At 37.8% G+C, this 13,303-nt stretch overlaps 1 protein-coding gene across 2 annotated transcripts in view; it reads left to right on the top strand.

Annotated features, from left to right (window-relative positions):
- Positions 1-13,303, top strand: part of SLC44A1 (solute carrier family 44 member 1) — a 65,485-nt gene that overhangs the window by 32,931 nt on the left and 19,251 nt on the right. For both annotated transcript variants that reach the window (XM_068665950.1, XM_068665949.1), the window contains exons 5-7: positions 5,351-5,444; positions 9,751-9,920; positions 11,687-11,776. In XM_068665950.1, the coding sequence (XP_068522051.1) occupies positions 5,351-5,444; positions 9,751-9,920; positions 11,687-11,776 (354 nt within the window). The remainder of the gene's footprint in view (positions 1-5,350; positions 5,445-9,750; positions 9,921-11,686; positions 11,777-13,303) is intronic.

Raw genomic sequence — 13,303 nt, 5'->3', positions numbered from 1 at the left:
CATCTTAAAGGCTGTTTTCTGGTCCTTGCTTTGCAAATACCTTTTTACTTTTTTTTTTTTTTCCTTAAACTTTCTTTATTTTTATGTCTGTTGTTGGTAGTAACAAGAAAAGTCCAGAGACTTTTTGCCTGGAAAAAAAAAAAGAATGTCAGGAAGAGTAAGGTCTTGAGAAAAAGGAATAGCTTAGAGAAAGTTAAAACACAACAACAAAATGCCTTATTCTTTGGTCTTGTAAACTTGAGTAGTATGTAACTAGAGAGTAAAATGAAATTACCAGGCACCAAGTGGCCAAATATTTTTTAGGTTAGTTATGGGTGAAGTATGAAACTTACTGCAATATGGCAATATTTTAAATACCAAAAGGAAAAGAGTTGGACTTACAATGTTTGGATTTTTAAAAGTAGAAAAGTACTCAGGGAAACCCTCCTGGATGCCATCCTGTGCAGCGTACTCTAGGTGGTCCTGCTTGGCAGGAGAGTCGGACCAGATGATCTCCAGAGGTCCTTTCCAACCTCAACTATTCTGTGATTCTGTACTAACCCTGAGCCGTAAGTGGTGAAGAGCTAAAGAGGCAGTAGGAGATAAACAACGGCTACTAGGCTAGATGCGCCTTTAATTTCATTCCAGAATAGCTGATTTTATTTAATAGTGAGAAAAATATGAGTGGATGAATGAGTAAATTAATATTTGTTTTCAAGTTCCTGTACTGCTGATTGAGAAGGGGATAGTCTGGGCTTTTTAATTACAGCTGAAAATACATCTCTATGAATTTTGACTCTAGGACATTAAAGGCATTTTTAGGTTTTATACGTACAGTTATTTGTAACATGAACTATACTTAGCTATTCAAGTAGTTCTTTTAATGGCCTTAAAATCTGGAAACATCTGAAGGGTCTAAATTGTGCTGTTGTTTTTTTTTGTGTGTGTTGTGTTTTTCTTCAAACATTTTTGCAGGCACTGGAGGATACTTTTTTTAATTTCAGTCCTGTATTTATTTATAAAAGCAAGCTGTGCTTTCTCCCACCCTCTGATTCTCACTCGTTTAAATAAGTGACAGTACATCCCCCTTTGGAACAGCCAGGATTTTAGATACAGTCCTTACTTTCCTTCCTTTAAAACACACAGCACTTCTGAAAGATACTGGTGGATAGATCTAGAGAATGAAGCTTGCTTTATCCACTGAGAACACATCTTTTGCATTAATCTAAGAACTCAGGACCACAAAGTGGTTTGTCCTATGCCTTCTTGCTTGTCTCAAGGCATTTTTCTGGTTTCTGTTAGGGCCCAGAGATTAAGTTGAGGTGTTCGGGTGAAGTTTCATCCTTGTTTGGCCTTCTGCATGTATTCCTCCACCATTCTTCGCACAAGGGCTCTCTACAATATTTAGGAATGTTGCACAGTCCTCTGATGCTTCCACATTAGCTGCTAGTTCAAAGAAGTGGAGTTCTTGTTTTCTTACTCATTTCTGACTCTGATGGTAATTTGTGCATAGCTTAATGCTACTTCATTCCTAAATGAAGCATCAAATGTGAAATGTCTGCTTCTAGAGCGTCTTCATTATTCTAAAAACCCAAAGGCGAATGGGAAACTGATGCAAGCCTAAATTTTATGTATTCTTAGTGCTTGTATTGTGAATGGAATTATTTCGTATGGTGGTTGACAGGGTATAATTACAGTTGTCAGACCTCGCAGATGAAGAGTGAAGAAGTCTGGTCAGCATCGTCTATTTCCTTTCATGATAGCGGGAGTCTTTTTCCACTTGGCAGGAGTTTGTAGAGAGAAGGTTTTGTTACTGCTCCCCATAGGGACTTTTTCTGAGGTCTTACAATGTTGTGCTCTTCTGCTTTTTGTTATTGGCAGAAGTCAGCAATGAATGGTAACATACCTTCTTTTGTGGTAGTACTACTTGGCATCCTACACGTTTTGTGCTCTTTGGCTGTGAAATTTGCAGCCGAGTTCCCCACAGGTATACGAACCAGTGTCCTAAGCTTCCATTTTCCATTTTTTAAAGGAAACAGTGGTGATTGTTCCTATGGCTGGGTTAAGGTTGAAAGGAAAGTTTGTTTTTCGAGATTCTTTGTTCCAGTTGCAGCCCCAAAATGTTCTAAGGCCTGGAGGAACTCTATTTGTGGAAAAGAAACCATGGATCAGAAACTGTTGTGTCTCCAGAATACCACCTAGTAGGTGAAAACAACTAATAAAAATCTGTCAAACCAGTAAATTGCACGTTTTCATTGCTGGCTGGGCAGCTGTTGCCCCACATAGTTTAGAAGTATATTTCTTTAAGGTTGCAATATGTTGGTATCTCAAATTCAGTCCCTGCAGGACAGTTTAATGTTACTTGCCTGATGATTTCTCCAGAAGAAATACATGGACAGCCGTGGGGAGCAAAGAATGTATTTCTTCAATGATTTTTCAGTTTGTTCTCTGAGTTCTACCTGTAATGCTTTGCTGTAATGTAATGCTTTTAAGAGTGATAATAATTCAGGAACGATAGTAATGTCTCTGGTGAACTAGTTATCTCGGCAAGGTAGATCACGGAAGCTCGTCTTTCAGCTTTTCCAGGCCTTGTAAACTCAAACAGCAAGACAGCAAGACTGAGACTGGCTATGCTAAGGTAGACTCTGCTAGCCCATACTACTAACTAGTATGGGCTGGAAGGTTTGGGAAAGCAATCTATCCCTCCCGTTCTCACCTTACAAAATTCAGACTTTTATTTACTGGTGCGCAGGCACTCTCTTGTTAAGAAAATCTGCTTGATGTACAGTGATACAGCATGCAAGCATCCAGTTCGGTTGTGGAGCTCTGCCACACAGTATTAGTGGAGTCAGAAGGTTTTCAAGGCAGAAAGAAACATTTGTTTGAACAGTAAAAACTTCCTCTGCCTGATTGTGTAGGACAAAAGGACGAACAAATCTCATGGGCATTATTTCAGCTAATTTGTTTTGACGCAGGGTGGCTAATGTCCCTTGTCTGACAAGCTCCATGAAAACACTTTCCCGCTTGGCTGGGAGTCTAAAGTAGTATGTAACATGAGGTGGAAAGCAGAAGGCAGGAGACCCACAGGAATCCAAAGAGCAGTTCCCAGGTGACAGGAGATGTTGGCAGCCAGAGGCATCCACAGCTCCTTTGCATGGCAGGAAGGAGAATGCTCAGGAGGGCTCTGGGGTGACTTAGCAAGGTGCTTCCAGTTTCCTACCTAGTCAGGGACTTGTTGGGATATCCTAGTCTGCAAGTTCTGCTTCAGTAGCTTTGTGCAGATTAGGAGCTGGCATCCAGTTTTGGTTCGCTTGCTTTTGTGGGTTGGGATACAAACAGAAGCTCTTCAGGTGTACATTTCTTTGCACAGGGTCTAGAACCTTCTTCCCAGGTCGTAGTGAGTCCTGTCCTTTTCCCCTACTGCTGGAACTGGTAGAAGGTGCAAGGAAATGTGGCTTCCCACAGTTCAGCTCTCTCCCTTTGGATTATGAGGGACCTCTGCATAACTGTAGTGAAACACTGATAGTGTTGAATGAAAAAATGACAAAGCAGGAACCAAAAATTTTTTATCATTCTTTATCAAAAATTCGTTACATAAATTGAAGTGCACTTACACAGTTCCTTTTCTTCTTGCTATGGACTTCATTTTATAGTCATTTCTATTGCTTAACTTTTGGCCTGTATTCAAAGCAAAACAAAAAATATATATGCGGTATTCTTTTTCCTTGTGTTTCTAAGTGAGGATACACATGTGACTCTTTCTACTGCTGCCTGCCCCTTCTCCAAATTCCAGAATTGTTTATACACTCATTTGATTCAAAAGTTTGTGTAATGACAGAATGATGTCCAGAGTAAACAAAATTCCTTATCAGTATAGAGCCTTTTGTCCAAAAGGAACGTTAATTACTTCAAACTGTTATGTAAAGAAGATAATTTGGTCTGACGTCTGTATATTTGATGCCATGTTTTCCGTGTAATAGCAGAATAGCAGAAAACAGAATTCATATGTTTTACCTGATACCTTCATTTTGCAAGAAATCTAATTTTCTTCAGTGATGTACTTGATGTTTTGGACCGCTCCCAAAATACTAATTCATAGAAGTGATACTTCACTAGCGTTCCAGTGACTGCATGGGGTAGGCTCCTCAGCTACTCTGTCTTCTCTTGCAGTCTGTAAACAGATGTCTGTTCACAGGGACAACAATATGGCAATAGTAAACAAGATCTCTACAAATAAGAATCTACAATTTCTACAAATACTTCCAATTTCTCCAAGTAATACTCCTGTCTGCTGTCACACAGGCCAAGATAAGACTGTTTCTCAAAAGTCTCAGTTTGATTTGTGTAAAGACACTTGTCTTAGATCCAGTTTGTAGAACTCTCTGCTACCAAGTATTTCTGGAGAGGAGACTTTGAGAATACAAAGAATTGAATATCTCTGGGGAAGGTCAAGATGTCCTTAACTTACTGTGTAGGAAAAAGAACGCTGAAGGCTGCAGGGAATGCTGCCCCTTGCACTGAGCAGTAAGAAAGCTGCTAGCAAATAAACTCGGGGAAAAAAAAATCTCTTTGCATAGGAAGCTTATCCCATTGTAGGCTTTATGTCTCCCTCCAGTTTCAGAGAGACCACTGCTCCAGTCTGATATGGCAATTGCTGTATTCCTTCAAGCACTGACTCAAATGTCCAGTGCCTTGATCACTGACAAATGAAGAGGGATCTGTCTGGGTGATGTACTTCTATGAGGTAGTTTGAGTTCGGTTAAGTTTGGTTGTAGGCAACTTGATCATAGTAATGCTGTACTGACTTGTGTATGCAGGACATACATACAGCTTTATTTCCAGAGCTTTGGACATCTGATGCAATCAGGTATTGTGTCCAGCCAACTTTCTGATCTCAGCAGTTTGGTTCATTTGGTCCTTACTCTCAAGCCTGTAGACCAGTACCATTTTAAAAACACCAAAAAAAAAAAAAATCCCCTCCACAACACTTTAAAGTTTTCTTTCTATGAGGAATGTTGTCTTGTGCAATACTCATACACTGAAAACAATACAAGAAAAAGTGTGGTAGAGTAGCAGGGAAGGGAGACTGTAAAGTGTGTTGTGTCCTGCTCTTTTACAATAGGTGGTGAATTAGCCTTTTCCACTTGAACACACAAATGCTGGAGGACCCAAAGCTAGATGGAAAATGTAATTCTTTTACACTGAAGTATGTGCTGGGCTTGATTCAGTGTTGCATTACTGGAGGAGCTGTGGCGTAACACTGTGGTAATAGAAGAGCTACAGAACCAGGACCTGTATCAATTTTAATATTGTTTGCGAAGAATATTTGATTTTTTTTTCCCACCAATCTTTTTTTTTCTCCTCTCAACAGGATCCACTCTGTGTAGCTATGAACTACAGCCATCAGAATACACTACAGATCCAAGGGCTGCCAAGTTATGTCCTAAATACCCTGTTCCAGAGAGGTAATATTAACATCTTGTCTGATTGGGGATGAAGGGAGCAGAGGCTTGTTTTGTTTGTGAAAATACTGTAGAAAATACTCAGCATAGATTTCTTCTGTCTTGCAGTTGGATGTTTTATTGTACTATTGTCACATGTTTTTAGAACACATTGTGAATGCAACTTGTAAAGAAAAACCTGAACTATCCGCACATGCATTAATAAGATTATTGAGCTAATATCTTCAAGTTCTCTTCTGTCTCATGTAACTGATACTGTGCTGAGTATCAGCTGTTTTACTGCCTTTCACCCTACAGCCAGCTGCCTTCCAGCAGTGCAGTTCAGATACAATTTCTGAGGCCCATTGGATCTTTGAGAGGGAAAATGGTATAATCACACATAGTTCTCTGGCAGTGTTCAGTTCTAACACCTTAACCTCAGCCAGTCAGATTGAGCAAATTGCTTCATTTTTGATTCTTTCAGTCCCCAAATGACCAATATGGGGATGCCTAAGAAAAAAGAGGGCTATATTTTATAAACAGATTGATTTGAGTTTTATTGTTCAAAATACTATACTGGACAGCTTTCTGTGAAGTAGAGAGAAAGGATTGTAGCTCCAGAAACTCTGCAAGCTGTGTTGGCTCCACTGGAAATGTAGAGATAAACATTTCTGAAAAAAATAAATGATCTGTTTCCTGTTTTACACACCTTTCTGTCAGAATTCTATTCACTGAAGAAGAATCAAGTTGTGTTTCCACAAATTTTAGCATGTCAAACATACACAGTAGAGGGTTGTAATTTGTTATTCTTGCCCTATGGATAATCTTCTGTTACAGTTCAATAAATGTCAGTTCTAGAAACTCTGATTTTAAGTAGCTATTGTCTACATGGTAAGCTATCCAGCAAATAAAATTTCTTTAATATTGTATTGGCAAAAAATAGCAGCTGGAATATAAACTTTTTTTTTTTTTTTTACTTTTCCCCACAGCAAATCAATATTCCATGCAGCTAACCAGCTGGTATAGCTGTAATACAAAAACAAATGAAAATTTCAGTGCCAGCTTGCATACTGAAAAGGCTCGTCATTCTTAATTTTTGCTAGAATTATATTGACTTTTCTCACTGTGTGTTCCCACATCATTCAGTATGAATTAATATAACTTAATAAGAAAACAGGCAGATAGAACAGCATGTCAGAACTCTAATGATGCTATGTAAATTCCTTGCAAAAAATACCTAGAGTTATTTCTGAAAAGCTATTGTGCCACTGGCATATTTCCCTTTTGTTGTTTGGCATGAATAAAACGTACAACACGTTTGAATATTTTCTGAGATTGAAAAGTCTGAACTTGATGCCCAAAGGCAGAAAAGGCCTATACTGTATCTGCAAACCACTCTGGTTTTCAGATTTTTATGGTTAAATTATTGGAGAAAATTGGTGTAATTAGGAGGGGAAATGAAATCCTGTGGAAGGAGACTAATGAAAAACTAGCAGCACCCTTTAGGCTGAAGCAATCAGGCAGAAGTTACCTAGCCCTTCTTTTCTCAGATTTGATCTGTCAGAAGCACGAACCATAAGGTCAATGGAATGGAGGTAGCTCAATCTGTTAGGCCCATCCCTTGATACTTGATGACATGGCTTCTTCACATCCTGCAGATGAGTCTTCTGGTCTCAAGGGACTCTGATCCATAAGCTTCAAGGCACTGTGTACAACTTAGACTTATCAGTGCAGTCCAGCAATGCGACCAGTGATTCACATTTCTTCCAGTAACTGGCTACAATCTCTCAGTCTAAGTAGATCATAACCTCACTTTTTAGTTTTGGAATTGAGAACTCCAGAGGAAAACCTAAACAGCTTTTCCCTGCAGCATTTATCTCTCAGCCAGCTCTGCAGCAGTCTGTTCTGTAGAGGTTGTAAAAAAAAAAATAAAAAAAAATCAGATAAACAGTGGCATTCCAGCCAGGTTCACTACACACAGGTTTCTGTGTATGCCTGGGTGTGGCTGAGAGACAAAACGGTTGTTTTCTGAGGTCTAATATTTGAACAATTAGGTGGGTCTCTTAACTTTGTCTGCTGGCTTGAACTTCACTTGCTCTAGTTCACGATTAACCAGCATACCCTTATTCTCAGAAACTTGCAATTCCATTCGAGTATGCCATCTACCAAGTAATGATCAAGAGGCCATATAAGACAGTACAGGACATAGGAAATAGATCTATTACAGCATTTTTAATTAAACAAGTACCTTACCTACTTGTTGAGTCAAAACCACTGAAATAGCAACATATCTCAAAAGGTGGATTCTCAGGAGTCCAATTTATTCAAGAAGGCTTGTAGGAACCACTAGCCTCATTTCTTATTAATTACAATAAAGTTAGAAAATAAATATTGCACATGAAAATAGGTAACTTAAAATGCGTAGTAAAACTACTATAGCATGAGAGATGTTAATTAATACAAAGTGGTACACCAGAACATTTTTTCCTCTGTTAGGGTGTACTTTGGAACAGCATTTTAATCCTCTTCATTTTACTCTTCAGAACTGGTTATTTTCTTAATCAGATGCAGAAATTACAGTCCTTTCCCTACACCCAATTCAAAATTTGGGTGTTGTTACTGGTATTGGCAACTTTTAAATATTCCATTCTTTCTGAAAATTTGGATCAGTTAACAGTTAAATGAAACTCATGTTTCAGTATTTCCCAACATTGCTGTGTATGATGAAGAGTAGTACTCTGTATTCTAAAATAGGCAACGTTGTAAAAGGCTGAGAGGATACATAGGCTCCCTTTTAAATACAGCAGCCATAATATTGGTTTATTTTTTCTTTTTTTCTAAACAGTTGTGAATAATACAGTATTACTTTGCTGTGCTTAACTGCTGTCTTCATCGTTAACCAAAAGTAGAGCATCAATATGAGCACCTGCAAATGTGTTTATCTACCTAGCACAGTGAGTTTAAAACCATATAATTTACAATTGTCAGTCACTTCAAACAAAAGCCTAGGATCTATTAGTTATCTAGGTATGGCAGGTGATCATAATTTCTCCTGAATTATATGCAGCGTAATTTCACACACTTGGTTTTCAGAATGTTGTCTCCCACCTGTCAACCCCCCCCCAGAAAAAAAAAAAAAAAAAAAAAAAAAAAAGCATGTGGCTGGGGCAGTTGTTTTACTCACTACGTGTTTAAGATGGAGGTTAGAATTTCGGAAAGGCTTGGGATTAGCAAATTGTTATAGAGTACAGGAAATTATTGGTTTGTGGGTCATTGCTAAAATGGGAAAACTGCAAAAGATTGTGTATTGCTTCTGCAGTACACTGAAATCTTTTAAGTAAGGAAGATTGGGGAGGATGAAATAAACGTAAAGGTTAAAAGACAAGACTGACTTGATACAAAAGACATTTCTTTCGTTGGATCCAATTACAGGAAGGAACATGTAATTCATGGAATATACATCTGAACTGGAGTTGAGAAGAAGGATCAAAAGATGTAATAGGCCACTTTGAGATCTGACATAGTTTATGAGTCAGGAAGGCAGCTACTTATTGGGAAATACTTGGAAAACAAAATTACACACTTTTAAAGTGAAGTTTTTTGCTCTCTTTTATCTTCCTGTGATGGACTTGATAGCATGTTGTGCTAAGCATTTGAGAAGTTTAATGCATAACATCAGTATTTTCAGGGAGGATGCTTCCAAAGCAGAAATAAGGAAACCATAAAGGCATCTTTGCGTGTTTTGCAAAGGATGTGGTGCATTATTTTAACAAAGGTAATGAAGATAATCACTGTGATTGTAATCTTCAACAGAAAAACAAGCCTAGTGTGGGGGAAGACTAAGAATAAATATATTGGTTTTGCTTGACAACAGTTGTAAGCGCTGATGTCTTTTAGTGTAAAACGTAACCTTGCAAGAAGAGTATTGTCAGTCTGGGGTTTCTTTGCTGCAAATATGGGCCAGTACTCTGTTCTAACATGAGTGAAAGGCATTGTTTCAGCTGCTGGTTCACCATGTGACACTTGAATGTGAGATGTTTAACTGGAACTAGGAACGTGTATTTTCTGAGCCTTGCTGTTTAAGGGTGGGAGGGTAATATGCTATTGGAATGTGCACTGCAGCCTCACAGGGTTACTTGTAAGAACATCACTTCCCATTATGATCATCCTCATTCCAGCAGCACTTGTGCATTCAACACATGGTTTCTGGTTATGATGTTATGAGGGTGGAGTGGTTGCATCTATTCACCTTTCATTTGTGTGTTGATGTGGCATTTATATTAAGTAGGAGTAATTTTTTTTTCTGATTTTTTTTTTCTTGTGTCACCAGTGCACCTATTCCATTCTTCCATCGCTGTGCTCCTGTGAACATTTCCTGCTATGCCAAGTTTGCAGAGGCCCTGATCACCTTTGTCAGTGACAGTAGTGTCTTACACAGGCTGATTAGTGGAGTTATGACCAGCAAAGAGATTATAATGGGACTTTGCTTGTTATCACTAGGTAATTGTTTTTCTCATTACTAGCTATTTACTGCAATAGGAGATTGTTAACACTCTCTAACCACAATATGAGAAAAAAAAATACCGCCATGTATTGTAGTAAAAAGCCCTTAAAAATGGTTCAGAATGATACGTATTTTTTGACAGCTGGTTAACTTCTTCAGAAGCAATATACATGTGCATTCCTGTTTTTTCTCCTCTCCCACTGTGAGGGACAGAACACTTGGGGCAGTTATTAGTCAACAAGAGTTTTGACATAGTTAACAAAGCATCCCCATGCTCCTCCTTTTTATTGCAATATTCACCTTTTCTTTTTATAATATTAATCTTTTGCCAACTGAAGTCCCTTTTCCACTAAAAAAAAGGACAGGGTGAGAAGTGCACAATAATGTACTTCTCCAAAATGTAGATTTTTTAGTTTGTTTCACTTAATTGTACAGGCTTACTGGGATATTCAGAAGGAAAACGTGAAAGTTAGGTACCTATTTGTTGTATTGTATGTTACTTCCTCCTTCCCGTCCCCTTCCCCCAAAGTTTAAAAACAAACAAACAGAACACTTCATGCCTTTTGAAAATCTCAGCATTATTGAGCTGGAAATTCCCAGCTGTACAGAGGTGCTGAATGGATTTTGCGGTAGCAAAATGCTCATTTCTGGCCTATGGAGTGACACATTTCACCAGACAGAAGTACTGTAATGAAGTGTTGTAAATTAAGGTGAAATGCTATTCACCCATGTAAATTACTTTCCCAATGAGTATATTTTAGTCCTACTAAGTATAAAATCTTTACACTTAATATACTAGGTATACCTAGTATAGTAAATATTAAATGGAAAGCTCCAGATACTGGCCATGTGAAAAAGAAAAAAAAGGAGGATACTAGTTACCACTTAAAAAATAGTAAGACCATTGAGTATCTTTTCAACTGTAACTAGAGAGCTGTTTATTCTGCTAATCTTCTACCCTGACAGCTGTATTAGTCTGATAGTAATGGTAAAATGACTATTCAAAAGCTGAAACCTAGTGGCTCAATTAGCAGTGCTACTGTTGGGTTAGAGTCAGAAGTTAATAGAGGGTTTTATGTACATTTAATTTTAACTTAAGAAAATATATAATTCTTACTTTTTTAATACCTTCATAGTTAAATAGAATATATTTATTTTTAAACAATAGGGTAGATTGTGTGACTCACAAAGCCTGGTTCAAGCAGCTTTCATGTGGAAGTGTTAACTACCGTACGCAAATAAGTATGTGCAAAAATATGTGCATGCACTTATATAAAACACTCCCTAAATTGTAGTTGGCTGACACTGAAGAGGTCTTATTAACATGTAGTTCCTGAATGGCAGTGGAACTATTGAACAGAGCCTAATTTTGAATGCTGAAAATAAAGCACGAAGCTCTGTTCCTCAAGAGGTGTGTGCTCATGTTAGTAGCCTCAGAGTACTATCATGTCTTGCTGTCTGTTTTGTCATTGTCTAAATACATCTCTGTCTGTATGTACACATTATGTCTTGTATGTAATGTACCATGTAAATGTACTTATGCTCTCTTTGTTTTAATCAGCAGCACCAAAGCAGATGTAGATGTGCCTAATTTCCTTAACTATCTGTGCAGTGAGTTTGTAAGCCACAGAAAATAAATCTCTGTCTAAAAACTCTGTTGGAAGACAGTTATGTAGTGCAGTGGGAGAATTGGAAAGGCTATTCCTACTTGAAATAATTGCTCTGCTTATTTCATTTGTCTTTTTTTTTTCTTTTTTTCCAGTGTTGTCCATGATTTTGATGGTTATAATCAGGTACATTTCAAGAGTACTTGTCTGGATTTTAACAATTATTGTCATTCTGGGATCACTTGGTAAGTCATGTTCATCTCCTAGTTTTTGAGTGCCCAGTTCTCTTATTTATTCTCCATGTCCACAGGTTAGCTAAATCCTATACAAAATCCTATACAAATCCTTCCTGTCAGCCCATACAGCTCATATAGCCCTAACCATTGTCTTCTTCTTAACCTACCTCCAAGCATGTCAGCAAAGAAGGTGTTCTGGATGTGTTGATGGCTCACCAACCCATGGGGTGTACTCAAGCATGCAGGAATCAAAGGACAGCTATTGGTTATGTGGCCTTAGGACATAGATGTGTCCATGTAAACCCGGCATCTTCACCAGCCCTTTTAGTCATCTTAGACTCTGTAGGCATATCTAAAATCTGTTTTGAGGAGAGGATGCTTGTCTGTCACTTCTAATCAAATCCTCATACTTCCATATGGCCCAGGAAGTCCTGTGTGACCTACGTCATGTTTGAAGTGCAACCAGCCATAACATCTTGGGCGTAACCAAAGATTGTTTTATTCAAAATGATTTAGTTTTCATGAAGGTATCATTACTTTATCACGTTAACTTCACATTTATAAACCTATTATTCTATTCTTGATACTCAGTAACAAAGCCACAAGTAATTGGAAGTAATTCAAAGTATCATTTCAAAATGATCAGAAGTTAGAAACAGCATCAACAGTTTTGGCTTCTGACTAGTTGCTTGTTAGGCAAGTGTCCTATCACCTATTTGTGACTATGAAAAATACAGCAACCTCCTCTCCCCATGCAAAAACAGGAAGATAAAGCATCATAACTTCATACAGTACACCTTGATTCTGGAAGCATGAACAGTTTATTTTAAGCACTGTGTCAAATTATACAAACAAGCTGTTCTGGGTTTACATGGCAAGGGTTTGGTAGCAGGGGCAGATGAATGTACAGAAGGAACAAGAATAAAATAATTAAATTAGGAAGTACTTGCAATGTAATTATTGCAATTCATAACTGCAGTGAATTGAAAAAAAATGCAGGCCATCACTTTGTTTTTCTTTTTACTGCTCCTGGGATCTGTGACCACAGAAAAAGGAAAAAACAGATGTTTTCATTTAAATTTGCTTTAGAGACTGAGCAACCATGCTGAATGAAGGAATTGAATGACTTATTGCCATCTTTTACTATGTTCTAAAAAAAATACTACATTCATTACAAAAACTGAATAAGAACATGTCATCTCTGAAATATACTGCTTATTCTGTGTTCACTGTTTGTTTAAGAGATGCCAAAAGAACATCCTCCATTTAAGACCTGAATGGAGGACCTTCAGCAAAGGCTTGTGATCTCTAAATAAGCTTCTGCAAGTGATTCACAAAGAGCAAAAGAACAGAGAAGGATACGCAAAAGAGAAAAAAGTGTGTTCAGACGAGAAGTTAAGTCCCTGAGGGGCTGGTTTCCTGTATATATATATATCTAATTTCCCTCTCCTAAATTTTCACATACATCTTACAATATAATTTCTCTCTTGATTTTTCTCTTTATCACTCTTTCTTTCTGTTCTTCTTCTTTTTGTT

The sequence above is a fragment of the Anas acuta genome, chromosome Z (assembly GCF_963932015.1).
Source record: "Anas acuta chromosome Z, bAnaAcu1.1, whole genome shotgun sequence".
Taxonomy (NCBI): domain Eukaryota; kingdom Metazoa; phylum Chordata; class Aves; order Anseriformes; family Anatidae; genus Anas; species Anas acuta.
Note: the sequence above shows the minus strand (reverse complement) of the source record. Positions and strands in the feature narration are given on the sequence as shown.